Raw genomic sequence first — 27,763 nt, forward strand, 5'->3', positions numbered from 1 at the left:
GTTATGGTTTGACTCCTTCTACCAGAGCTTCTTCACATTTTAGGCACCGAATAACTACAGAGCCAAAACAATGACTGAGACGGTAAGACAGGACACATCCCTAAACATCCCGCTCATATTTAAGGACCGAACACGGCTTAGTTTGAGACACAGATCAAGTTTAATTATTGTAAGAAAACTGGGAGTGGTGTGACGAGAACCAGCAGGCTTTACAGCCTTAAAAAGAGGGAGACTTAAATGTGTGAACAACCTCTGAGTCGTGCTGTGTTACAGTGATGGCAGAAAACTGCAGGAGGGACAGTGAAGCGTAGCCTGTACTAACATTAAACGCATAAAAATACCATAAGAATTCAATTTCTGTTCACAAAATAAATTCATTCACGGTAAAGACACACGTCTATTATCAAAACCTTTCAACGCCTTCATGTTTGTCCCGAAAATTCGCAAACGGGAAACCCCCTCAAGACTTTTCACATTATGTTGTACAGCTCTAGTGCATTTCTTGTATTGAAACGATTCTTATGAAGTGACCTCCTGATGTTGCTGCTTCAGCTCTTTGGAGAAGTGGAGCTCAGTGTTTGCCGAAAGGGAAAGTTTCCAACCCGACTGCAAAGACGTAAAATAAGTCCTATCAGAGCAAACGTGTCAAAAAGTGATAACATAGAATCCAACATGGACAAACACTTTAAAAAGAGAATAAAGTTATTTAAGATTGTGCATTTTTTTTATATACAACACTGAGCAGCAGCAGTTAAAATAAACAGCATTTTATTACATACCCTGTTCAACTCCATTACCTTCTTTTGATACTTAAACATCCGAGCTGCTTTCACTTCAGCTCACTTCTGTACAAACCTTTGACAAAGACCACAGGAAGATGGTTTAAAAATACTAACAAAACATTCACCCGTCAAGTTAGGCGAGACATTTATAAGCAATTTCCCTTAGAATATGATCCTATGGACATCAAAATAGTGCAAATAACCGGCAGTGCAAAGTCCACAGGAAACATTAAAAACCTGAGGCAGATACTGGTGGTTGTACAGTGGTTGATTGTCTCTAATGTGTCCTGAGAACGTGAAGCGTCTCCACAGATCGGCTGTAATCTAACATAAAGCTTGTTCTCCTCACTGAAATATTTTTTTTTTTAAATCAGCAAACACTAAAATGAAAAAGCCAATTATAGGAAAAGCATTACAGTAAACAACTTGTTCTGTATTTCATCATCTGAACAAACAAACAATAACACAACGGATGTTTCCCTGAAATTACGCTGGTTATTTACCTGAAGATCCTTTATTCTGTTGAAAAAGGCTGGCAGGATAAACTGTTTGTACCATCTAAGCGATTTTTTCACATGACGGTAAAATTCAAGATTAAATCCGATAAAACATTCAGCTGTCACAACAGGTAGACAACAAATTCATGGGGATAATAAAAAAAAAAAAAACAGTGCAAATACGATCGGCAGTGCAAAGAGCCCGTAGTAATACACACTCCATTTCATTGGAGGACTGAGGTAGATACTTGTTTTGCTGTATAGCTGTTTGAGGTACGTTTTCTCCAATGAAACCATGTAATCAAGCGTGCATCTACTCTTGGACGAGAGGCCAGCTAACGTTATGAAGGCTGATTTCTCCAAAACTTGGCAACCAAGTTAGATGGATAAAAAGCACTGCAACTAAGGCGGAAAATCTTTATAATTTAACTGTCCCTTTAAACGGTCCACCTTTCTTGAACTGGAGGTAGTGATTGAGACCTAATTTAGCAGAAGTTGCTGCAGATGTGCGTTTCCTTTGTGGATCTTCATTAAACCTCCCATCCTGCGTCACAGTTTTAGCATCTTTGCATTTCTGAGTTTGTCCCAGTCTGTTTAAAGGAGTCAGTGTGTCAGAGTCAGTCAGTACTGAGGGTACCTGTTTAAAGGAGGCCCGTTCTGCAGGCCGTACTGACTGGGCGGTTGATGATGTGAGTGAGAGTTCTGATTGGTCGGCACTAACGCGTCAAACACACTCTTATTGGGAGGCACGGACTGCAACATGTTGTCCAGGTCCATGATGAGCGGAGGGGCTTGGACAGAGACTCGCCCGCTGGGGAGGATGGGCCAGTAGGCGTGGCCTAAGAAGTGACCAGGTGCTACAGGAGAGCTGCCATAGCCGTAAAGAGGAAGTCCGCCGTGCAGAGGCATTAGAGGACCTCCGTTGAACCGCATGCTGGGTGGGGCGACAGCGTTTGGCGGAGCGTATTTGGCGTAGGAGGTGGGGAGCTCCCAGGGAGGTGCAACAGTCTCCCGCCGGGCTGATTTGTGCAGCGGCGGCCTGTAGTCGTCATACCCGTCTGAACCGGCTTCGCCATCAAAAGGAACACGCTTCCCAGACAGTGACATCCCTTTCCACTCCTCATCAGAGGAGGAGGAGGTGGAGGCCGGGCTGGCAGAGCTAGCCGAGGCACTTCGAGCAGAGGAGGCGTAGCGAGGTCGTGGAGGCGGTGAAGACCGTGGGCGCTCCACCTTCCCCCAGCAGTCCCTGGTGGACACATCCACGTCCCCAGAGGCACTGGGCGGCCGCAGGCTGTGCAGCAGAGAGTCGATGGCAAAGGATGAATCCAGCTTGGGTCGGAACAAATCCTCCTGTGGCGGGGATGGGTTTCTGGAGTGCATAGGAGGGAGGGTGGTGACGGGGGCAGGGGCTGGGGGTTGGGGTGGCTCCGATTCTGGCTTGTGTCCCTGCAGGATGTAGGGCGCCAGATCCTGGGCGAAGATTGTCTCATCCTGGCGCGACACGGCCGTGTTTTGCCTCTTGAGGAGCTCCAGAGGAACACGGCTCAGCTCCACCGCCCAGAAGTTGCCTTTGCCCTGAGGCTTGCCTGGGTCCTTCAGCACCTGTGGGTGGAGGAAAGAAGAAAGTGAGATGAGCACTTGGCCTGAGAACCTGGTCAGACGAGCCCTGCCTAGTTTCACAGTTAACCATCACAATAATAAAAGATTAAAAGATAAAAACCAGTTTGGAGATTCAATTGAAGCCCTCAGAGGGTGTTTAAGGTTACAGAGGGAAACGAACCTCTCCTCAGGACAGTGGCATGCAAATGTTAGCTGAACTTTTTACATCAAACTCAGGACTGAAAACATGCGGATGCTGTGAACAGATTCCCATGACAATTTGACTCATTACACTTAAACAATCGCCTAGAAAGTTGCATTATAGTGAGATAAATGCAACTTGTTTTAGACAATTTTCATTTGTTCCATTGGTACAAGCAAGAAACACCTTATGTTCACTGTTTAATGTACTTATTTTAACAGTGGCATTTTTTACAGTGTAATTTCTGCTTTTCTTTTTGCCTTTTTAGGGGTAATTTTCTTCTTCAATTACACATATCTTAATGTATCACAGATGATTGTGTTGCAGTGTATCACGTGTCACAAAATCGCTATATCGTGATACATAGGCAACAAATCGCGATTTCAACCCCTTGTTTCAACACACATACCTTCACAAAGCAGTCATAGGAGGAGAGGTTGTGTCGCACAGAATCTCGCCAGCCCTTGTAGTTTCCTTTGAAGAATGGGAAGAGAGTGCTGATCTCCTTGAGGATCTAGAAATAAAACAGGATAAATGTCAGTATGTCAGTCTGAAGAGGATGCTCCACATCACTGTATGTCACACTAGGTATGTGATGCAGCCGGCCAATCCTATCCAAACACAGACAGATGTGGTAAAGTTAATATTAGAGTGAAAGTTCATGTTTAGTGCACTTCACTTTAAATAATCTAAAATATGACAAAAATGTGGTGATCAAACTTGCAGTATAGGAGCTTAAGTAGACGAGGCAGTACTTTAAATAGTTATACATTATTTGCTTAATGAAACGTGATTTCGCCACGAACTGTGTATCTTATCACTCCAATGATACAGATCAGTGTCTGGTTTCACTGCAGTCCAACCTTATCAAAGCAAACCAAGAGTGGCAGGGGTGGAAGTCACTCAAGTGTCACCAAGAGGCTGCTGCTGTTTAGTGTCACTTTATGAACTGTAAATTATCTCAGTGTGTTATCCACACATTCAACAGGAAAATGGCGTTAACCCCCTGATTTAAGCTGCTTTCCTGACACAAATATATGCAGACTCTTGTATTTCACCTGAGATTTATTTCAATAAAATACCGCAGATTTTAAAGTGGCTCCTCGCGTAAAATCCACCATGCGCCGCCTGGAGTCAAATTACGTGCAGCAAAGCGCTGTAGACTCGGAACACATGAGCAAAAGAAATTCATCTTACCTCAGATAATGTCAGTTTCTTCTCTGGTGATCTCTGGATGACCATAGCGATCATAGCGAGGTATGAGTACGGTGGTTTTGGATACCGCTGATAGTTCTTTTTCTTCCCGGCGCCGGTGCCACTCTTCTCCCGTTCACTGCTCCACGAGTCCCCGGCGATACTTTCCTGTTTGTACGGGGCATCTTGAGGATGCCGGTGTGATGAGTCTTGATCCATGAATGCAGGCGCACTGGTGAGGTGTTCGTGGCGCGCTGCGGGCTTCTCCAGACGCGAAGGCTGCTGGGGAACCATCTGAGCCGGGTGGTGAGGCCAATGCTGGGCTGGAGTGCTCCGCGCTACACCGCGGAGAGGTAAACTCTGCTGGGCATTTCTGTGGAAGTCAAGTTGATGGTCGTGGTGTTCTCCAAGGTGGGACAGAGAGGGTAATGCCAAGAGGCTCTGCTCCGGCCAGTGCTTTGTCATGCTGATCAACGGGAGGGGGGAAGATCGGCCCGCACGTTCGGACAGGAGCACGGACAGATAGGGGGGAGGGAGGTCAAAGAGTCGGTCCTTAACTTCTGGCAGACTGCTGGCTCCAGGCTGACTCTATTTGAAGAGCAAACAATTAACAGTTTCATGTAAATCCCGCTGCGTAATCGAGGGGAGAATGACGCGTTATCTGAGAGCAGAATGAGTGATCACCCCGGGGGGCTGGGGAGGGTCTGTGTACGAGGAGGGGCGACAGAAAGGCAGTAAACCTGTAAATAACCCTTATGATAATATCAACATGGCACTTTAAACGCAGAGATTCTCAAGGGTTTGCTTTGGAATCAGGGCTTAGAAGATTTACGCACGAACGCCTCGAGAATTACGCGCGTATTTGGAGCTAAAACAAGCAATGAAGTTTGTTTTTAAACAAGTCCAGAGACGATGCCAACATCTTAATCTCACCATCTCCTTTTAAATCACAGAACATGTCTTAACTTCTTATATTAAATCGTGAAGCCTTGCCTCGGGAGTGTCGCTTGGGCGCAGAGCAAAACTTGTGGGGGGATGGGGTGGGGTGCAAGAGAGCGAGGTAATTTCGATTGAAGCTGACATGCAATCAGCAATTTTTGGTGAGCAATAAACATAAGGAAAGGCTAATATACAAACGTGGAAACGTTAAGAAGTTGGCAATTGAAACAAATTAGCAAATCATTCCTATTATTTGCTACATCAAATGATGTCCCCTCGAAATGATTTGAGTTATTGGAATTCCTTTAAGATTGTGAGAAACGCATGCAAGTTGCCAGGTTGGTGATGCAGGTTGGAGCTATATCATCCACCCCTCACACAGACAATTCTATTTTGGATGAACATGTACAAATTGGACTTGTAAGATGCAGAATAAAAATAATTTGGTGGTGCTCTGAGCGCGCAAACGTCGGGGGCGTTTTTACGCACAGTAGGGTCTCCATGTGACTATCTAGGATTTCATTCGGCGTTGAAAGACTAAGTTTCGGGGAATGCACGTCTTTTGTTCAACTTAACGTAGTGCTAATGTGCAAACTCTTTCTTCCCAGCAAGGCAGTGAAAACAAGTTGGATTAGCAGGAACCCCGTTGGCAAGCTGGAGACTGTCCCTTCCCAGAGGAGCTGCTTAGCATGTGAGGAAATACAGGGGCTATTCAACACCATTTGTGGCTTTTCTGGCGCTTACAAGCTGCTAAGTGTCGTCGTTGGGTAGGACGTTCACACCTTAAAACGGGAGCCATCACGCTTTCCCGAACAGCCTCAAGATGTCTCTCAAACAAACACAAACTTCTTTCCCCAATCCAGGAATCAACATCCTCTCTGTACCACAGCACACACTCTGACGTCCAGCTCTTTATTGCAATAATGGATATATCATTACACCTGATAAGATAATGAAACAGGACTCTGGTGAATCATGTGATTGTTTCACCAAAGCAGACACAAAATAATTGGAAACAAGTCCATTTTCACATTGTGAGACTTTTCTAACTGACATCACACAACTGTCCATCATTCAGTGACAATCAACCTCCATTTAGACCAATCTGCGAATAATTCACCTTCAATTTAGTGTTTTAATCCATCTTGAAAGTTCCAATCAACAGGGCAAATTGCATTTGTATCAGCTGATTGCAAAATAGTTTGACATTTTGGTTGTGACAGAAGCCCTGGCATCAAAAGTGCGCACACAACTTACCACGTGAATTTGCTGCTTTTGTAATTTTTGCAACAAAAACAAAGTGTTTGAACTTCCCGACCATGATGAGCGACAAACCTCCTTCACCTGCTGCAATTTGCATTTTCTTCTCTGGTCGCCTTCCACACACTGTTGCCTGGGTCAGAGAGTATGTCCCCCTCTAGTGGTTTCACCCAAACACTCACCTTTAAAAATTAACATGACAGGTCTGAAGAAATAAAGCACCTCAAAGTCATATTTGAGTAAAAGTGAGAGATATCATGTGAAAATATTACTTTGGTAAAAGTGAAAGTCAGTCAAATGAATGGTACTTGAGTAAAAGTCTCAAAGTATCTGATATGAAATGAACTTGTGAATTAAAAGTAATCTTCTGGCAATAAATGTACTTGAGTATCAAAAGTACAAGTAAAAGTAAATTAAACAGATATTTACATGTATGTAAACTGTACACGTGGCCAGTTATAGGATTTGATATTCAACGTTTTTCAAATCAGTGTTTTTTTTGCTGTTGTTGTTTTTTATCCGATTGCGGATAAAATAAATTAATTTGGAAAGGTTTGGCTCTGATGCAGCATGTAATCTGCAAAGTAGCAAGTTACTACAGTTTTCAAATACATATAGTAGAGTAAAAACTACAAGATTTGCCTCCAAATGTAGTGAAGTGGAAGTAAAAAGTAGCATAAAATTGAATTACCCAAGTTAAATATGAATACCTCAGAGTTGCACTTGAGTAAATGTACTTCGTTACATTTTATCACTGTCAAGCAGTCGTATTGAGAGCTTTCTCTCTTCAAAAGCAGAATTTGAGTTTAAAAATGAGAATAGTATCATTTACTTTACTGTAAATTGAAACATGTGTGGGCGAAACCCCCTCACCCATCATACCAAATGTTTGGAGCCAATTTACATGCCTCCACGTAGAGAAGTGCTCACTGCAAAACACGCTGATTTAAATACAAACTGTCAATCTATCTCTTCCTGTCTACCAGAGGGCCGCTTAATAGGTTTTGCCTGGATTAGTGAGCCACGCATGAGAAGAATGGGGAACCATATGAATAGGATAGCATCCAGGACAAGGCTGTTCACATGGGCCGATTGTGTCTGGACAAATCCCTGCTAAGCTGCTCCGGGATGCATCCTGAAACTGACACGATGAGGAGGAATTAAGACGGAGAGAGGGAAAGTGTGGGAGAGTTTTAATTGTGCTGTCACAGTTTCATTGTGTTGTTGTGTATAGTATGACTTTTGTCTTTGTTTTTCCTACAATTTATTTTTATTTTTTCACTTAACTCCTGCACCAGATATAAAGAAAAGCTCATTTCCATCTGTAAAACCATGTGCAGAGGCCACCAGTGATGTGCAGGTTGATAAAATATTATAATGTGTAACTAAAGACTTGTTCTGGTAGTGAAACCAAGATATTTTTGGTGTCTAAAAGTGTCTGCATGTCTGTATGACGCTCCATAGGAAGTTTCGGTTCACTCACATGTTTCATCCGGTTGAATCTGGGCAAACAAATTTGGAGATATCAGTCGCTGAATCTAGTTCTGCCACAACTGCAGTATAATGCAGGTACTCAGAGCCTGAAAAAGTCACATGATTAAAAGCATTCAACAGCAACATCTCTTTTTCTGACCTAGTTTCCAAGTTTTGCCACAGAACACACGGTCAAAAGTTTTGACAGGGACTACTTTCTCAGTAGAAAGAAGTTCAGATGTGTGACTAAAGTCTGTAGTAGATTATTGTTTCTGTAAAGATGCATTGCTGTTGAAGTTTTTAAATACTGACTGTGATTCATTTTACCTCCTATTCTATTGCAGTGAATGCAGATACCTAAGAGATGGATATGTCATTATCACATAGAGCTGTCTTATTGTGTCATCATAAGAAGTTAGGCCGCTTCATAGATATTGCAATCTTTTGTTCATTTTGTTCTTCCCACAGGTGTAAAAATACTTGACTGTATTTTAAATATATTCACATTTTATACTCATATATATTGCTGAATTGAACTATCTGTAGAAAGTATATTAACGTCATGTTTGTACCAATCTTCGCAATAACATTTTAAAATAGCTGAACTATAGTACACATCATAGAAACAAAGGGGAATAAACCTATGTTGATATTGTATGGCAACATTTCATGCAAATGTTCCAATATTTTTAACACTGTAAAGGTACTACGTTGTAAAAGTAGCCCGTGCTCCTCATTGCGTGTGCAGAGTGTTGTTTGGTCAGTTCGCTGCAGGGGTCAGCAGATCACAGGGTCATCACTATCACACCGTCTATCTGTTTCTAGGTATCAGCAGCTGATTCTGATGCAGCTGGGAGCCTCCTGTGGTTTTAAGTAAGCAGTCAAACAACCCAACAGCATGAAAACTGGCCAATTGTCTGGTTGGTTCACTTTGTTAAATTGATATTTAATTACAGGGATGTCAAAAGAGCATGTGTTCAGGCTTGTATTGGGACTAAAACCAAGAGGGCAAACACACCCAAACATTTAACTGTGAAAAGACTGTATCCGTGCTTGACAGTAACCTGTACAAACACATATTGATACACACAAACACACCCTCTACATACAGCTTAATAAAGGCTCGGGTGCGTTTACACTGTGGCATGTCACACCTGCTTGTTTTTGTCCTGTCCATGTGCTTTCCTTTCCTCATGTGCATGTGTAAAATTCAGATGTACTGTAGCTAAGCGTTGTAACACAATCTCCAATAAAATAATTACCTAGTGCCAGCTTCATCAGGAATAAGGAAAGGGAGAAGGCGTCCACCGTCTCGCCCCTGATTTTGGACCACTGACAGGCCTCGACTGGCTGGATTATATTTGCTCCATGTTCATTTTAGAGTTCAGTTTCTTTTCATTACTTTTGTAGCCCTCCATGGCTTCATTTCGTAGGTATTTGTGATGTTTGAACTCCTTATTCTGCACCACTGCCCCTAAGGTTTGGCAACCAAGTGTTGTAAGTTCCACTGTACAAGATTGCTTTACTGTTTTAGCTCAAACACTGTGGTACAAACTTCTCCTCAGTATCAGGACGACTGGGTGAGTCTGTTTCAAATGTAAAGGAAGCCACATGTAAAGGCCTTATCTCTCTATGATGAACCATTCCCTGAAATGATTTTTGTGTTTCGTGGTATCTTCTGTGCAACTGTGAATGACCATATAACTCTTAGGAAGTTAAGTTTACATACTTACATCGTTGTCAACTTTCACACAGGAGCGATAGAAGGCGATCTGACTGGAAACATCACAAACTGGCATGGTTCATGCATTTTTAACCCGACTTGATCATTATTTATCAATTAGTCTGTAGATGTTTATTTTTTGTGAGTATGTAGTTTAGAGAATTACAGCTGGAATTTCATCATGCAATCAATACAAAGATTCAATAATGACAATCAAATTTGTCTTGAATCTTACATACATGCCAGTGTACTATAGAAGCCCATTTCCACCAGTTAAAGGAAAAAAAAATAAGCTTGATGAAAAAAAATATCCCTTTGGTAAGTCATAATTATGAGATACATTATGAGATTTACTATGAGTTAAAAAGTCGAAATGATTAGATAAAAAGTAAATAGTAAACTCCTAATTATGATTTACTAAGGGAATGTTTTTTTCATCCATTTTTCATCCATTTTTCCATAGTGCACCGGCATGTATGTAAGATTCAAGATCAGTTTGATTGTCATTATGAAATATTTGTATTGATTGTATTATGAAAAAAAAATCCTTTGGTAAATCATAATTATGAGATAAAAGGTCATAATTTTTTCTCATAATTTGACTTCCTGTATCTCATAATTATGATTTACCAAGGGAATATTTTCTTTATTTATCTCATCAAGCTTAGTTTTCATCTTTTCTTTTTTTTCCCTTTAACTGGTGGAAATGGACTTCTGAAGTACACTGATATGGATGTAAGATGTAAGACTTTTTATTTTATAATTATAACTTATGACACCATGGGATATTATTTATCAAGGCTAAGTTTAAATCATGGTTTGTCTTGGTGGATATGAGCTTCCACAGAGAACTGAAGCGACTCTATTTAAAAGTAACACACAGTACATACAGCCTCACCTTTGTCGCCCTCTGGTGGCGGCCGTCCTGCGGGAGGAGAGCGCGCAGGTCCGGTTGTTATGGTGAAGCATTTCCCCTGAGGGCTGCCAGGAGCAGGAGCAGGAGCAGGAGGACAGCTCAACTCATTCAGCCTCACAGCCGCGGACCTTACAGCAGCCACTGACTGTCAGCTCAACAGGTAAGATGTGGCCACATTGTTTCCTATCACTTTACCTCGATATTGTACACGCCTTCGCCCGGTTTAAGTCGCCTTGCATGAGTTAAAGTGAGTCGTCCCTAAAGCGACGCAGCATTTAATTAGCCTGCAAACGACTGTCTGCCGTGCGGCTGAGAGGTGAGCTAACCTGAGGCTAAGGTAACGTTAGCATGACACAACATCAGTGTAGCCGACTTTATCGCCGCTCAGCAGGTGTTCTCACCATTTTCTAACAATTACGAGTCGCCAACATAGGATAAACTCGCCGGTATTAACTCCATCCGCACCCTGTATCGCCATGAATGAAGCCAGGTAGCTTAAATGAAGTGCTTACGTTACCTGTCAGACTAGCCACCTGTTGAGCCCGTCTGTGGACCGCTAGGTAGGTTAGCTAATCTGCCGCTCACACCTAATCCTACAATCCTAGTAAAGGGGACGAGAGAAGACGCTTCCCTTGTTGTTGTCATTGTTAAAAGCTATTTAAAGTGATTGCACCCAAAATGTTGGAGTAAATAGAGGGTAATGATTACAGCTTTAAGTAATTACCTGGTTAAGTTGACCTTTAAGTCAGGCTGAATATATCACAGAGAGCTTTGTGATGGGGCAACAGGTGCAAAGTCTTATCGCTGTCAGTGCTGTATAAGCTGACATAAATACTATATGACACTTGTATATTACAGGCTGCAGCTCATAGTACAGTGTCAGTGAGGTCCACTGTAATCCAGTACTGTAACCCTGCAGTAATGTTGATTTGTATTGTAATGTGGGTTAACATAATAATAAGCTGCAGCAACAAAATCACACACTTTTTCCATAGAGTTTAATCAATATCTCTGTCACACACTGTCAATAAACTTTAAACATCAAAAGCATCACATAATCTGAGAGTTGTTGTATTAGATTAGATAAGATTGTACAGCTCCTCTAGAGTAATCACAGACTTTTTTGATCTTTTACTTTGTTTATATGTGGCGGACCCTGCCACCTTTCTAGCTTCAAACAGTGTTCTGGGGACCTTATTTTCCCTCTGAGAACAGCTTGTTTATTCAGTTATGGAAAAATAAATATTTCTAAGTTTGTATTATTACCTCATTAATATTGTAAAGATTAAAATTATGAGTTTGAATTTCTTCTCCAAAACTACATGGGGCCCCATTTAAATATGAATAATTTTTGGTGTCTTTGTTCTGCCGTGACAATAAACTGAATATCTTTGAGTTGTGGCTTAAGCAAAAAATGCCTTTTGTTCTGGCTCCTCCAGTGTGAGGAGTTGCTTTTGGTCAATGAACTGATTGATCAAGAATATAATTTGCAGTTTCATTGATAATGAAAATGATAATTAGTTCCATCCCTTGTTGTCTGTGGGGACAGGTTGTAAACGAATTTGATTTTTGCTTATCTTGGTGTTTGTTTCCCCTCTAACGATCCCTGACTGGAAGCCAGACTGTAGTTTATTAACTCTTTGACTTAAACACTACATCATTGACTAAATAAACTCACAAATCATATGTTCTTATCAAGCCAGTCCTGCCAATCATGCTCACAAGTAATGCCATGCGTGGTCAAAGTACTTCTTCAAAAGCATTTCCTCGGTATGTATAGTCAAATATTTGCAGGTTTCACAATATAGACAGAGATTAGCTTGTAGGCTCCTTGAAACACAACGTGACGGCACATGCACAGACGTGCATGGTATCAAAGATCTGGGAGGATAATATAAAAGGTTAGATTACATTTCAACACTGTACTCATACTTTAATGGACTGTAGTCTGTGTGATCGCACAGGGAGGCACGTTGACTCAATTTGGATTTAATCTGAGCATCCTCCATTGCGTCAACAATAACTTATCTCTACTGAACAACTTTATTAATACTGTAGAAGGACAAAGGCCTGCTTAATATGAGGTAATCATTAAAAAAACAGATATACTTCATCTTAATTTAGTTTCTTCAGTCGTCATGATAAGATAATCCTCACAAGTCGGCTGACTCAAGCATTTCTTCAAAGGTCAAGCTGTATTTGCTAAGGTTTGGCGCTCTGTTACATTCCTTCTCTCGCACATAAACTCCCCCTCGTTTTTCTCCATCTTTCCTCACTGAGGCATTACGTATGTACTGTATGTTAAAGATGCAAGCGATTCAGGAGACGGATGTCCTATACATCATATCATCTTGTGGGGACATTTAAAGATTCTTCATCCCTGTTTTTCTCTCCATGTCCGTGCCTTTCATATGACCTCACTTCCTACTTAGGAGCAGTCCGAGGAGTTAAAGTAGGCTAGTTTGCCTGTCTCCTCCCCATCCTTCCTCCTTTTCCTCCTCATATTCTCCTCTATCTCCTTCACATTCCTTCCTCCACATCCTCCTGCCCTCTCATTCCATATCCTGTCCTCCAGGAAAAAGCAGTGACTCTTTGCCTGTTTGTCTCTATATCGCCAGATCTGTTTGATAAGTGTGCATCATACATTCACACTCCCTCTGTTTTTCCCATGGCCTCTTGCTCTCTCCCCTATTCTGGCTGCTCTGTGGCATTACTGAGATTGCTGAGTGATTATATGGAGCAGCTCAAACCATTACACATGACAGGACTTAATGTGCCCACCTCTTCTCAAGTAGACCCCCCCTCCCGCTCTCTTTTGCAGTTTTGTCCTTCCTTCAAGAGCTCTAAATAATGTGCTGGTTATTTTCTTAATTAATAGTTTAGTCTGCCTGTTAGAGTTTCTCAGAGCCCAAGATGTAGTCTTGAAATGCCTCATTTTCATGACATTTACTCACTTTACTACTTGAATATTTCAATGTGACGATTTGAGACTACTTTCTACTTCTACTCCACAACATTTCAGAGGGAAATATTATACTTGTTATTTCTCTACAGTTAAATAAATTACAATGCGTTATTAAAGGTTAAGATAATACTTTAGCGATCCCAGAGGACAAAGCAGTATATAAAGAAGGTTAAAATCAGCTCCAAATGTACTATTTGTAATATCAAAGGTGCAATTTCTAAGATATAGCCAGAATTTTAGTTGAAAACATAAAAAAAAAAAGACATTTATCAGTGTGAATAATCTTTTTCTTTAATCTTGAAGTTTTAACCAAAGATGTCTATGTTTTGTGAGGCAAAGATGTCTTTTGGAGTTAGCATGCTAACCAACTAGCCCCGGCCTGTCCTGTTGCCTTATAACACGTTGTAGTGGCAAGAGAAAGCAATCCGATTGCCCCAAGTAATTTCAGTGAGCAGATGTACGCCAGCCGTTAGCGTAATAAATAAACAAAATGAAGTCACAAAATGTCAAGAAATGACTTGCTTCTAGATTCCTTACTAAACAGACTGAAAATGACTGAGCCATGAGCTAATAGTTCGGTAGGTAATAAGGTAGCTAGTTACGGCCAAGGATAGCAAAGAGCAGCAGTTGTCAGTTACTCTGGGGATTTGCTGCCCCCTATGTTTTCCGAGCGAAGAAAGTGTCAATAATAAGAATCCAGTAATAATGTATATATAATTCTAAAATGGGCCATTCTGTGTCATAAGTGCTTTTACTTCTGATACTTGAAGTACATTTTGCTGATAAAACTCTTGTACTTGACTTTTACTTACAACAGTATTTTTACACCGTGGTATTACTATTTCTACTTTTGTAAAATATTTTCATACTTCCTTCACCACTTCAAGTAACGTCAAGTAATCAACAGCCTGTTTCAGCTTCATTTCCTTTCTAAATCCGTATTAAGTTGCACAATAACAGAAAAAGCAACCTTTCTGAATATTAGGCAGGCAGTCTAGGTGACTTGGCATTGGTTCAGATAGCAGGCGGGATCGTTCCCGAATCATCAAGCTGCATTGACTCAGCATTGTTTGTTCCAGTGAACGGGAAGGTCCTGCAGGTCACATCAAACAGCACACTGGGCTGGTGGTCAGACACAACAGCTGAGCGATGTCATTTTATGATGGCAAACCATGAACGAAGCACAAAGCGCTGTTTGACTATTTCCCGTGTAGCCAGATTTAAGGCTGAGCAGGAGTTTTAGCTGTTGTGTACTTGTAAATTCAGTCATAAGCTTGGACACCACCCACCTGATGAATGTGTGAGCTTTAGTTTGTGTGTGTGTGTGTATTCATAGTGGTCTATTCATTCCAGCTGTTGAATGAAAGTTTATGTTCCTCAGCAGCTGAGGACGGCCCTTCCTGTTGGGTCATTAGGTGGAAAAAGTCGGACTTGTACAAATGTCAGATTGATGCTGGGACACACAAAATGTTCAGTCATATTTCACTGTGTGCGTGTGCAGTGCCGCCATGCCACAGTTTGTACAATATGGGTGATCTCACCTTGTCTTTTCCCGTCTGTCTGGGCTCTGCCTGAGTCAGAGAATCACAAGGCTCTTACACAGTTTAGCCGGCAACAAATTCCCCATTTGTGCAGGAGCTTATTTTGTAAGGAACAAAACTGAGGCTAATGAAATGCTAGTTTAGTTGTTGCATCCACTAATGGCAGAGCACAAGTTCGGAGTCAGCCTGTTATTGTACAGACTATTGAGAGCTATATTTGCAGGACACTGATGAATGAGGTAAGACCACAACATCACAAAGAGCAGTAATACTAATATTTGTTGTCATTTTTTTGCAATCTCAGCTGAATTACTGTCACCAGAAGAAACCCATTTGTCACCTTTGTGTATGGGCATATAAATACTTCTGTTAGGTCAGTTATTTTAATAATAAGCTTGAACGTATAGTTGCTCTTGTCGTAGAAAATGCCATTTTTGCCTCATCTGTCATAGATTTCTCTCTATTTGTTTGGGAGGCTACTACTCTCAAGGTTTTAAAGCATACTGGACTGAAAGGCTATGTTTAAAATTACACAGTCACAACCCAGATAGGAGAGAGGAGAGTAAAGTGATGACTGTGTGCACTTGTGCAACAGGTTGTACAGATACACACCCAAAACCTGGCTTCAGGAGTTGTTAGCACATGTCTGTATCACCCCAAACTTCTGCATATTCCTAATCTCCATTTTAATATATTTATTTTAGTTGTTGGTTAATTAATATGGTACAGGCACATCATTTCTTTAATAGTCTTTTAATAATAGGAACATAAATTCATTTAACACTTGTCTGCTGTGGAACTTCCTCAGTCTAGTTTTGATAAATCCTGGCCAGAGAGCAAGCACATGATGTACTGCAAGATTGTACAAGGTTTACTTAGCGAATATGTTGTGTCTTCCAGTGATGTGTTCTTGCTATGTCAGTATAAAATACTACAAAATACTCCTTTCCCCCTCATCATTTAACCCCTTCCCTTTCCCTTGGGCTCAGTTATTGTCCTAGGGAGAAGAATCATGACCATACACTGCTGAAAGTATTTGACACTCTGTTATGTTTGTATGGTAATGTTGTCTATCAGGATTCGTTTGGTGGTGAAAATCTTGCATTGCAGCTCAGTATATCTGAAACAGTGTGGAAGCAATGAAGTCTGTGGTTCATACAGAGATAGCAGTAGAGTCCTGTTTCAGGCATGTCAAGGGAAAAAATTTACATTACTCTCTACTGCAGGGTGTGCAAGCAGAGCTGGTGTACTTCCAGAAGACTTGTCCAGAAGACATTTTTCTAACCCTGAACTGTAGATCTGCAGCAATTATTTTAATTGTTCATTGTTGTTAATCTGATTATTTTTGCGATTGATTTAGTCTATGAAAAATGAGGCCCAACAAGCCCAAAGTGATGTCTTAAAACTGCTTCCTTCGTCCAACCAGCTGTGTTTAAAACCCAAAGACTCTCCATTTACTATCATACATGACAAAGAAAAGCAGTTAATCCTTACATTTAAGAAACTGGAACCTGAAAATGTGTGATATTTTTGCTGAAAAAGCGCTGCATCGATTATCAAAGTAATTTACAATGAACTCTCCTTTTATCAACTGTACGACTGAGATTGATCTGACTGCTAAACAACAAATAAGCATGTTTATTTGGACATCTTTTCTTGGTGGGACATGATGTGTCTGTCATGTTCATGACTAACCAGACATGTCTGAGCCTCTGCCTCAGCTCCATTCCCGCGATACCCCACACTGATTGGCTTTGGCTGAGATTGGACTTGTCTGGCTCGCTCTGCTAAGACAGATAATCAGGAAGTGTGTGTGTGTGTGTGTGTGTTTGTGCATGTAAATGTGTTATGAGTGGGAGGATGAGTGTATCTGTGCATGTGTGGCTTTGCGTGCATGTCTCATAACAGATTTTTTGTAACTTTTTAAATCTCATCTTCTGTAATGAATTAACCCTATTACTTCAGCCACTTACCTGACCAATGATCCATCAAATGATTTTATGGACCCACATTCTGCAAAGCTGATCGCTCATGTAATGTACCAGCATATCATGATACAACCTCCATGGGGTCTATTAATCAACACTTAAAGGACTCTATAGCTTTTAAATTGTATTTAACATGTTGTCAGGCAGAAGGTTGTGTCCTTGATGACATTTTTTAAACCAGACTAAGGTTTCATGAGAGATTAGACCTTTTTTTGGTTGTTGGTTGTTTCTGTCATTTTAAAATACCATGATGCTTTCAACATGGGCTAGAAATGAGTTTACATGTATATACAATGTCCTCTCAGCAACTAAACCTTCATTTTGTTTTCCTGTTTTAAAGGAATACTCAAAAATATCTTAGCCAACAGAAATAGTAACATTGTCATAAACATCCTAAAAAAGCTATAAAAAGACTTTCATCTTCACAGATCTTATTGAAGTAAGCTAGATTTCTGTATGTCTATGCAACACAGTGTGACCCTGCACTTACAGCTAAGTGTACAGTGTAAGAGGCTCAGCACAGATCTTGCAGTCAGGTGAGGCAGTGTGTTCTTGGAAATACATGAAACTGGTTTTATTGTCTTGATTGGCACTAAAAAGCACATAAAACGGTATGTTACCCCGTCTCCAACCGATTTTAGATTTAGGACACAGAAATCGTATTCACTTCGAGCAGAACGTTACTGCTAGGTAATGTTACAAATCACGGTATGGTAATATAACAAATCCAAACAAGGCCTGCCTCTGAGAAGTGCACTGTCATCAAATTCAAGCTGACATAATATTTTAATTCTGCTCGTTTGTTATAGCATATTCAGCAAACTTGTGACATGTCAATGGACTCTGGTTAAACAATATAATGGACGCTGGAAGCATCTTGTTTGCAAAAATGTAAATATTTTTTGTAGAGCTCGGTTGTTTTGGGAACATGATGATGGCCCACTTTGAATTTTTGTTGTTGGCTTGTGTTTGGAAGCCATTTGTTCACCACTGCATTTCACAGTTAGTCAAACATTTTTTAAATAAAGTCTGACATGAAGAATAACAAAACAGGGGTCAATACTTTCTAATCTGATAATTTAATTTTTTAAAAATGAGTTTCATTTCATGAGCAACGCAATACTAATGTTTAAGATCGTGATCTCTGCTCCACTGATCTTTCAGATTGTGTCTGGTATTATCCCACTAATGCAGCAGTTAAGTTCCTGCAGGGATTTTCCCTGTTTCTCCAATCCTCTCTCCCTTTAAAGCCCCTTCAAATACCAGAAAACATGCTCCCTTTTTTTCATTTGTTCACTGTGGTTGAGAGCACCAACCAAAAACTGGTTAGGCTGCTATATGGCCTAGCTTTAATTGTTCCTCAAGTGTTTGACATACAATGTATTTGTTTCCTGTTGACCTTTAAACATGAACATGGACTTCGGATATCATGGCTTTTTCCTGTGCGAGGAAGATGGGTTAAAGAAAGTTGCCTCATTGATCATTAGCATTATGAATTTACCTAACATTCATTACCCATGTCTCAATCCTGTGTTCCAACTCCATGTTCATGTGTGTATTGTTTGAATGAATGATCCATGCGGTGGCCTGCCAGCCTATGAGGGGGAGTAAAGCTATTACCTCAGACTAAGGAAATCCTTACATTGTCGCTCGTGACAAAGGGTGAGAGGTTAGGTACGCTAAAAATAGACGAATAGAAGGAAGGAACAAATGGGAAAAACTATGTGTATCCCCATGGCAGGAACTATTAAGATTTTAGTTTGTCAGGTAAAAAACCTGATGGGAACAGTGACTGGTAGGTCTCTCTCTTATATATATGTGTAGGCTTTTAGATATAGCCTTTACTTTGTAATGCTAAATATATTACTTACTGTTCCTTAAGTAACAATCATGTGTTATATAGCTATTCATAAAGGATTTATTTTATACGTTGTAACTAATTACTCTATCCATGATAAATAACTCCTGTACTAATGTCTTGTGTATTAGTTGTAGCCATAAATAAGAAGATGTTTTTGATTTTCTGGATTGTGCAGAGTATCTGGACCAAATTCAACTTATTAACTACTTAAAAGAATAATTTGCAGGACTATCTCTGTTCCTGTTTGTAAGTACAACATTCAAATTTGGTCCTTTCGTCATGGCTCAGCGGTTGAGACAGAGAGAGTCGGATCAGCGATGGTCAAGTCAGCTAGAGAGTAAATTAAGAAAGGGAGCGTTGTTGGCAAAATAAAATATTATTTTCTGATTGTTTCACAGCGGCCACACCTGACTTGCTGCCCTTTTTGCATCACCACCACTTAGGCCGATAGATCGTGCAATCTCTAACATCAGTATTAGCCACTATGGGGGATGGTTGACTGACATCGGCCTATCGACAAATAAGGTGCTTTAACTGATGTCAGTGGCTGGTGTTTATGTGTCTCATTCATTTTGCAGGTTCTTTGTATTTTTATTGCTTAACTAATCACTTATACATTTACACTTTAATTCCATTGATATGTAACACAAAGAGAATGTTTTTGGTTGGGATATGTCAAAAACCATGAAATAGCTACTTTCCTTAGTGAATAAAGAGGGTTTCATGTGATTTTTTTTGTTTGTTTTTGTTTTTTTAACTGGCTTGACTGTTAATGTATTATTTCAAATTGTGTGGATATTCTTTTTATCTACACAAATCTAAAAATGAAGCATAAACGTTTGCAGATTGCATCATTTTGTTAAGAAAGAATCTTGGGAAAACAATTTTAACACTTAAAACCCTGTAACGGCTCTGGCGCTGCAACTTAAGTTTATACGATTAATCATTAACTTGTTTGGCTCTATAAAATGTCTAGAACATCTGTCCTGCATGTTTTTAGACGTTTACCAGCTCCAACAGACCCGATTCAAATGATGAGCTCGTTATCAAGCTCTGCTGAAGCCTGATAACGACCCATTCATTTGAATCAGGTGTGGGGAACAGGACTGAAAGATGCTTGTGTAGAAAATGGTGCAAAATGTTTATCAGTGGTTCCTAAAGGTGAAGATGACATCTACAAATGTCTTGTTTTGTCCACGACCCAACGATATTCAGTTTACTTTCATAGAAAAGTGAAGAAACCAGAATAAAAATCACATGTAAGAACTATCTCATCGGCTGAGTTATGGAGCGCTGTGGTCCACCCACCTCCCACCTTTTCAACTAGTTGGCTGCTTGCTGCATTGGCTCCGTGGCCCAGGACTACTGTCTTGTCAGTCACTCTCTCTATCTCACTGAGTGCCTCTAGTTGACCTTCCTCTCAGCGCTCACAGGCCCCGGTCTAAATTATAAATGAGTAGCCTGGAAAGAGCCGAGTGTGTATGTGAGCCACGTAACTCACCTGGGAAGTTAACGAAAGGTAATGAGAGTGATCTTGCTGACCGAGGTTGCCGTGCTCAGTACTTGCACTGAAACATGTTATACCAGCTTTTTAACCGCTTTTCCACAACGCCCCCTCTCTCAGTGTTGCCCTGTGCGTATGCCAATGGCGGCACAGTGTATGTCGGGCTGCAGGGTGTGTCAATCATTAATGAAAAGCGTCCCATCGTCTCAGGTTTCCTTCGGGAGAGGAGTGGGAGAGGAGGGAGTAGGGGGAAGGAGCTCAGGGGTTAAAGATAACAGGATTAGGAGAGCAGTGTGCGTACATTATACTGTAACACAGCACTCACATTTTCACTCCCTGCCTTTTTTCTCTTCTCTCTCCCTCCAGACAGAAGACAATGTAATTGAGGAACAGATCATTGAAACCTTTGTACCCAGCTAATCCTGTTGAAGACCTGCCAAAAAATGCACCAACAACAACAACCAAGGGATGTCTGAATCCAGTCACTGTCTGTGTTAACTAAAGTTGTCCTGCAAATGCCAGTTTTTCCTGTCATTGCTTAAACCTCCCTCCTCACCTTGTGCATTTGTCCTTCACTGCCACCATATTCTCACTATGTATACTCAAAGACTCGCCCGTCTTGGACACACTCGCCACCACTTTGGATCAGAAGCTCGGATGGAGCATCTAACGTGGAGAGCAGTTTGACTCTGCCTTTCTAGGACAATATTTTTTTCGCCGTAACTCTGTTTCCTCCCTGTGAATCATTGGCCAAGCTACCCGTAGTTGATATGGATGGGAGGACTGACAGTTGCTTACAATCCAAAGCTTGGATGATTATGTTTTGGACATGCCTTTTCTCCATGGCATGATAAGAGTTACCATCTGAAAGATGGGAAAGAGACATTGCAACTGTTCCACGTGTTGCTCACTTTTGAAATCATGGAGATTTCCGCCACCTGATCGTATAAAATAAGTTGTTTTGTCTCATCACTCTTTGGACATTTTGGGATTATTTTTACAGATAAACTAAAGCATCTTTTTGTGCTCTCCGCAGGCCCTAACGTGGGCCTGTTCGGCCTTCCAGAAGGGCCTCTTTAAGAGGCACCAGGGAGGTGAAATAGAAATTTTGAAACCTGAAACTTTTATGTTTTAATATCCTCCTGGACTAAGAGAAACAAACAGGAATAGAGAAGCGAAACCGCAACTTTTGTGCTGGCATGGCAGCAGAGCACGGCGAGCTGCTGGCCGAGATGGCCACGGTCGGCCGTCTGAGTGCCACCGAACGCCTGAAGCACGCCCAGAAGCGTCGGGCTCAGCAGCTCAAGTCCTGGGCGCAGATGGAGAAGGATGCGGTCCGAGGGTCAAGGGCCAAAGCGGATAAGAAGAAGGCACGCACCACCAAAATTAAATTCCCTCACTCTATCACACTGCTCGATGCAGCTGCGCGCAATGACGTGGAGGAAGGTTAGTAGAAACACGTTGTGTTATTCACTTGCTCTTGGCCTTTGCTGAGACATAAGCACTTATCAGCCTGTGGCTCTAAAAGGCACGATTCCAAGGAAGTGATTGATGCGTAATTCACACTGGATACATCACACTTTCTTGTAACAGTCAAGTCGTTTTTGTTTTCAATGGTGCTATTGTCGTCAGCACGATCGAGGCTGATTATAGTAGCACATTTTTACGTCGTAAGACACACACATATGCCAAATGGATACAATTTCTTATGTCTATTTAGGGCAGACAGACGTGCCAAGTGTTGTAATGTTTATGTGGAAAAGACTCTGCCCAGGTGGTCAGTCATAACACTGTGTGTGTTTCTCTGTGTGCGTGTGCTTCGTCCAGTGAGGGAGATGCTTAACAGTGGCGTCAGCCCCGATCTGGTCAACGAGGATGGACTGACAGCCTTACATCAGGTACACGAACACCAACTCACATATACATAGTTGTTAGAGTCATCAGTGAAGTGACAATGACATCATCACTCACTGTCTTCCCACTTGTGGACATTGTTAAATTTATTCACTGGAATTCACAAACAAGCCGGTGATATGGTGACAGGGAATCGAGCCCCTTCACAGCAAAACAGAGTTGCAACATTCTCCTGAACAACTGAAGTAGATGGAGACTTGATTCTTGTTATTGGACATAAAAAAAATAGCTTGTCCAACATGATCCAAGTCACTGGAAGCCCCATGATCTCCAATTGATTTGAGAAGACGTTATTGACACCCAAACGCATAGTTGAGCCCGTGCATCCCTTTCAGATGGGTTGTGTGCTGACACTTTTAGCCGAGCAGCTACAGTGAAGATTTCAGCTTAAAAAAGGCTGTAAATAACTTCCCTTCAAATCAATTTGGGATATCAGGGCCACCGGAGACTTGGTTTATGCACAACAAGCTGTATGGAGCCATTGTAGGTTTTTACGGTTGCTGTTTTACATTTTAAAACAAGTCAAGTTGTTTTGGAAAATGCTGCAAACATTCTCTATTTTACTGTGAAGCTCCAGAAATGTTTTGTGGCCTTCAGCTCACTTTCCATCAGTATGGAGGAGAATAGATAATGACTGAATTTTTTTAGTTTTTAGTTTAGTTTAGTTTTAGACCAGCACTTTGTGATAGCCCTTTAATGAAGTAGGTCACCTTTTGTGCAGCGTGTGTGTTTATGTTGTGTGCGGTCACAGCCCTCAGTTCCCTGGGAACTGTTTGCCTTTATTTTGTCTGAACCGTAACTTATCTTAAGTCAGTTTACATGAACACACTGATTTATTCCCACCGTTTTAGTTTGAGGGCCAGTGGCTTGATGAGTGAGGGCAGTTTGCTTGGGTTTACGTTCCTTTCGTGAACAGTCGTAGTCAGATTACGAAGAAACCATCAAACTAAGCATCATAAGCTACGCACAAATCTTTACACTTCAGATGCTTTCTCTCCATTTCTGTTCTGCTCCCTGAGTCATTTATTGCTCTTTAGAAGTTAACCCATACACGTGCTACTATAAATTCCTGAGAGGGGTATTTGTGAGCACAGAGGAGTCTTTATTAAAGCAGTTGACTTTGCTCTTCCCCTTGGAAAACTTGGTGTTTGCACAGCTGAGGGCTGGGCCAAGCATGCAAATGTTTTCTATTACACAAACCCATGTATTAGTAGCCATAAATAATCATGCCTAGATTTATCTGTTTCGTATTTGTTTTTAATCGTTGTCTTTTCATATTTCTTGTACTGTCTTGATGTCCCCTTGCATTCATGTGTCTTTGACTTTTCACACACACGTCTGCCCTCCCAGTGCTGCATTGATGACTTTGTGGAGATAGTGCAGTGCCTGCTGGATGCTGGTGCCTGTGTGAACGCCTGTGACAGTGAGCTGTGGACACCGCTGCATGCTGCTGCCACCTGTGGGCACACTGGATTAGTGCAGCTCCTGATTCAGGCGTGAGTTTCCCATCACTTTCATCCATTTACCCTGTTTCAGCCCCACAAGTATGTTTCCCTTTCTCCTGCTTTTCTTACAGTAAACAATCAAAACGTAGTAGTTTAGAAGGTGATATTTTTTGGAGGTTTGTCTTTATCCTTACAATCAAGCAGACTGGATATTATTTTCTAGACTGAGAGCCTTCTTGGCAAGAGGATCTACTTTAAATAAACTATGCAAATACGGATGCAGCTTGACTCTCAAAACACTTTGCAAGTGTATGAATATTCTTTAGTGGCGTGAGTACATCAGGGTGTGTCACTGTGCTGTACTCTAATCCAGTTATCTTTGCATATGTATCCATGTGTTTGTGTGTACGCATGCTTCTAGTGGGGCCGACCTGCTGGCTGTCAACGCAGATGGCAACATGCCCTATGACCTCTGTGAGGATGAGGCCACCCTGGAGCTGCTGGAGATGGTTATGGCTGAACAGGGTCAGTAAGCTGAGTCAAGAAAAAAATCTGTTGAATTGTTAGAACTGACATAATTTCTTTTAATAACATTTATTTGAAAGTGTCTTCAAAGTCCTCTCAGAGCTAAAAGCTAATTTTAAGAGGTCACTGATGGAAAAATGCATAAAGGGATAATGTCACATTTTTCATTCATACAAGCTAAAGTGTCCATGTCATAACAGTTGCTTCTGTCCCTGTGTGTGTTTGTGTGTAGGGATAACTCAGGACCGTATTGATGAGTGTCGTGGGGCTAAAGAGACAGCCATGCTGGCTGACATTCTGGCTCTGGTTCAGAGCGGGGCAGACTTAAACGGTCAAGACAATAACGGAACGACACTGGTGAGACAAAGGGACTGTATAGATTTGAGATAAAGTTATTAATAAGGATGGGTTATTTTAACCATTTTGTAATCCCAGGATACATTCTCAGTTGTGGAAAAGATGTATGTAAATCTGCCTTTGGACATTGTATTTACATGTTTTACTTTAAATTAAAACTCAACATTTTGAATTTCATCCCTGGTTCAACACTTAAACGATCCATGTCGAACATCTCTCCCAGCTCCATATAGCTTCTGCTAACGGCTACATATCTGTGGCGGAGCTGTTGCTCGAGCACAGGGCTCAGGTGGAGGTGAAGGACTCTGATGGCTGGACGCCGCTACATGCCGCCTCCTGCTGGGGACAAGTAAGTTCTGCATACAAACGAAAACACAAGAACCTTCCTCTTCTCTTACGTGACACATTAATAGTGTTTGTGTTTGTATTATAGATCCAAATGGTGGAACTGCTGGTGGCTCATGGTGCCAGTTTAAACAGCAAGTCTGTCCTGGAAGAAACACCTTTGGGTAAGACCAGAAAGTCCTTTTCATCCCAAAATAATGTAAATGACCTTTATATCACCTTTAATGATGTAATACTAATTCTCAGCCTCAAGTGTAATCACAGCCTCTGTTAAATGAGGAGCTAATTATCCTGACCCATTTCTTAAATGACTCTCAATTATAGCTCTCTTGTGGCATCTTTTCTTTCATACCATCCTATGTCTAAACCTTTTGCTGCTGCCTTTTCAGATGTGTGTATGGATGAAGAGGTCAGAGCCAAACTGATGGATCTGAAACACAAACACGATGCCATCATGAAGAGCCAAGACCGGCAGAAGGGCACGCTACAAAGACGAGCCTCTAGTACTGGCAGTCGAGGGTGAGAGGGGACGTGAGGGGACTTCAGGGCAGGATAAAAAAGAGCTCATGGGAACAATGATGATGATGAAGAAAACCCATAAAGGTGTAGTTTAGTGCCTTACTGTACTCTCTCCCTGTCTATACAGTAAGGTGGTACGTCGTGTCAGTGTGAACGAGCGCTCCAGTCTGTATAGGAGGGAGCACCACAAAGAGGCCATGGTGTGGCAGGAGCGAGGCCGACAGCCAGAGCCACAGGACGACGATGAGGACAGACAAACGGACAATGAGCTAAACCAGCATGCCTCCACGGTGAGCAGGCTGAGTGTTGTTTTAAAGAAAATATGTGAAAGACTTTACCAGCTCTTAAATACTCCTCATTTGTTTCAGGCCGCTGGTGGTGGAGCCACGTCAAGGTTAGAGGAGCTGGAGGCAGCAGACAGGAAGATCATGTCCAGCCTTGGTAATGGAGGGACCTCTGTTTCTTTGGTCTCCTCTGTACCTGGAGAGCTGTGGAGTGGTGGAGGTCTGATGGAGCGCAGCGCCTCCTACCAGCTCACCCCTGCACCTGGAGCCGGGTCTGGGTCTGGAGAGGGCGGGGGGGGGGACAGTATGACTCGGGAAAAATCGCACCACACCCTGGCCGACCTGAAACGCCAGCGGGCAGCTGCCAAGCTCAATAAGTACCCGGCACCTCCACCACCCCTGCCCCCTTCTTTAGAAGAGGAGCCTTCTGTCACAGCGCCCGAGGCGACAACCACTCAGGCCCAGCCAGAGCTCCAGATGACCCCCAACGCAGAGGAGGTGGCCTCCCCGAGCCAGGTGTACTTCACCCCAGCTAGTGGAGATCCTCCGCTGCTGAAACTCAGAGCTCCTGAGGAGGAACAGTCTAACAACAAGGAGCCTTGCTGTGGACTGATGTAGACAGCCTGACACACATGAAGACACACACTGCCTGCAGAGAAGAGAAGCTGGGCATGTTACACTCCAAAGTGGCAAAAACCTTTCAAAATGCTTGAAATCAGTGAAGACTGTAAGTTAAGGCCACATGCCAATGAGGGTTTGATCTACACTGCACCCTTTTCCGATCATCATGAAAACAGACTTGACACTATAGGTCCTAGCATTTCCTGTTGCTCCTTCTTATTTAGGGGCTCCATTTAGTGACTCAGATGAGAACTACAGATTCCAGTGTTGCATTCACAAGCAAATATTTTCTTTATTCAGTCTTCGTTCATTACTTCACTCATTACACTACTCAACTACTGTAGATTGATGTTTCATTGAAAAGCCTTAGAATCATGTAAAAGCTGAATGAAATTTGATTTGAGAGCTCGAGATGATTTGTTTTAAATGAAGAATGAGGTCCTATTTTCTTTACTGAGTGCTATTAAAGGGTACGTGATCGAGGTTTGCATAGATTTATATTATAAGCAAGAGGTTTTTTGGGGGAGATGGAGGATTGTTTGGTCATGATGGTTTCAGAATCTGACACAAATGTGTAAACAAGGACTGTTTCCTTGCTTGATTTTTTTTTTTCTTGGACTGAAAATATATATCTTTTGTAACTTTTCCAGTGCACAAAAAGCCTACATTTCAATATTTGTAATGCTGCAATTTGTAAATTATGTTTGTATCTAAAAGAATGTGAGCTAATCTATATTTAAATCAGCCCATCATTATCACTTCTAGATTTCCATTTTTCTGTCAGTATTTCTATTTTTCTATCCTCTGAATGGAATCACTTTATTTATTCTATCTGATACTGAATACGGCTTTCGGCTGCACAGTTCTTGGACCATTTTTTTAAAGATGAAAGTATGAAGGATATTTATCAAAGAGGATGATATATAATTTCATTGTAAGCTTGTCATATGATTATTTGTCAAAGGTTGGTGCCTTGTTTAGGTGGCAGGTTTGATACACTGTAGGTTTGCAATGCTTGCACACACGAGTCCCACGTTAGTTTGGTGAGAGGTGGGATCAAATAATCTATCAGACACGGACTCCAACTTGACGTGCTGTCAATGCACTCTAATTTCTGTATTGCATTTCAGTTTTGTTAGTGATTTTTACTGAGCCCTGTTTAGAAAAACAAAACATAAAAACATGTTTTCACAAATGATTTTTTGTATTGTTTTTTAATTCAAAAGATCTTTTTCATGTCTCTGGGTCCCTGGGTATTGTTTAAAGTGAAGTTATTCATCCTGTTTATACATTACTCATGTTAAAAGCC

At 41.5% G+C, this 27,763-nt stretch overlaps 2 protein-coding genes across 6 annotated transcripts; one reads left to right on the forward strand and one right to left on the reverse strand.

Annotated features, from left to right (window-relative positions):
• Positions 1 to 751: 751 nt before the first annotated feature.
• Positions 752 to 11,170, reverse strand: foxh1 (forkhead box H1). 2 transcript variants are annotated; one of them, XM_084340647.1, is made up of 4 exons: positions 11,103 to 11,170; positions 4,278 to 4,862; positions 3,490 to 3,594; positions 752 to 2,881 (listed from the first exon to the last, which is right to left on the reverse strand). In XM_084340647.1, exons 2-4 carry the CDS (start codon positions 4,737 to 4,739, stop codon positions 1,901 to 1,903), a joined length of 1,548 nt encoding a protein of 515 aa, XP_084196773.1. In that variant the 5' UTR covers positions 4,740 to 4,862; positions 11,103 to 11,170; the 3' UTR covers positions 752 to 1,900. The 2 variants fall into 2 exon arrangements, with proteins under 2 accessions (XP_084196773.1, XP_084196774.1); XM_084340648.1 differs by lacking the exon at positions 11,103 to 11,170 and adding an exon at positions 6,471 to 6,546.
• ppp1r16a (protein phosphatase 1, regulatory subunit 16A) lies at positions 10,623 to 27,652 on the forward strand. 4 transcript variants are annotated; one of them, XM_084340644.1, is made up of 11 exons: positions 10,624 to 10,745; positions 20,811 to 21,890; positions 22,272 to 22,342; positions 23,709 to 23,854; positions 24,225 to 24,328; positions 24,561 to 24,685; positions 24,909 to 25,034; positions 25,119 to 25,194; positions 25,420 to 25,549; positions 25,677 to 25,839; positions 25,918 to 27,652. In XM_084340644.1, exons 2-11 carry the CDS (start codon positions 21,644 to 21,646, stop codon positions 26,449 to 26,451), a joined length of 1,722 nt encoding a protein of 573 aa, XP_084196770.1. In that variant the 5' UTR covers positions 10,624 to 10,745; positions 20,811 to 21,643; the 3' UTR covers positions 26,452 to 27,652. The 4 variants fall into 4 exon arrangements, with proteins under 4 accessions (XP_084196767.1, XP_084196770.1, XP_084196768.1 ...); XM_084340641.1 differs by having other exon boundaries at positions 10,623 to 10,745; positions 25,677 to 27,652; XM_084340642.1 differs by lacking the exon at positions 10,624 to 10,745 and adding an exon at positions 19,404 to 19,465 and having other exon boundaries at positions 25,677 to 27,652.
• Positions 27,653 to 27,763: the final 111 nt, after the last annotated feature.

The sequence above is a fragment of the Pagrus pagrus genome (assembly GCF_965226575.1).
Source record: "Pagrus pagrus genome assembly, chromosome: 20".
NCBI lineage: Eukaryota > Metazoa > Chordata > Actinopteri > Spariformes > Sparidae > Pagrus > Pagrus pagrus.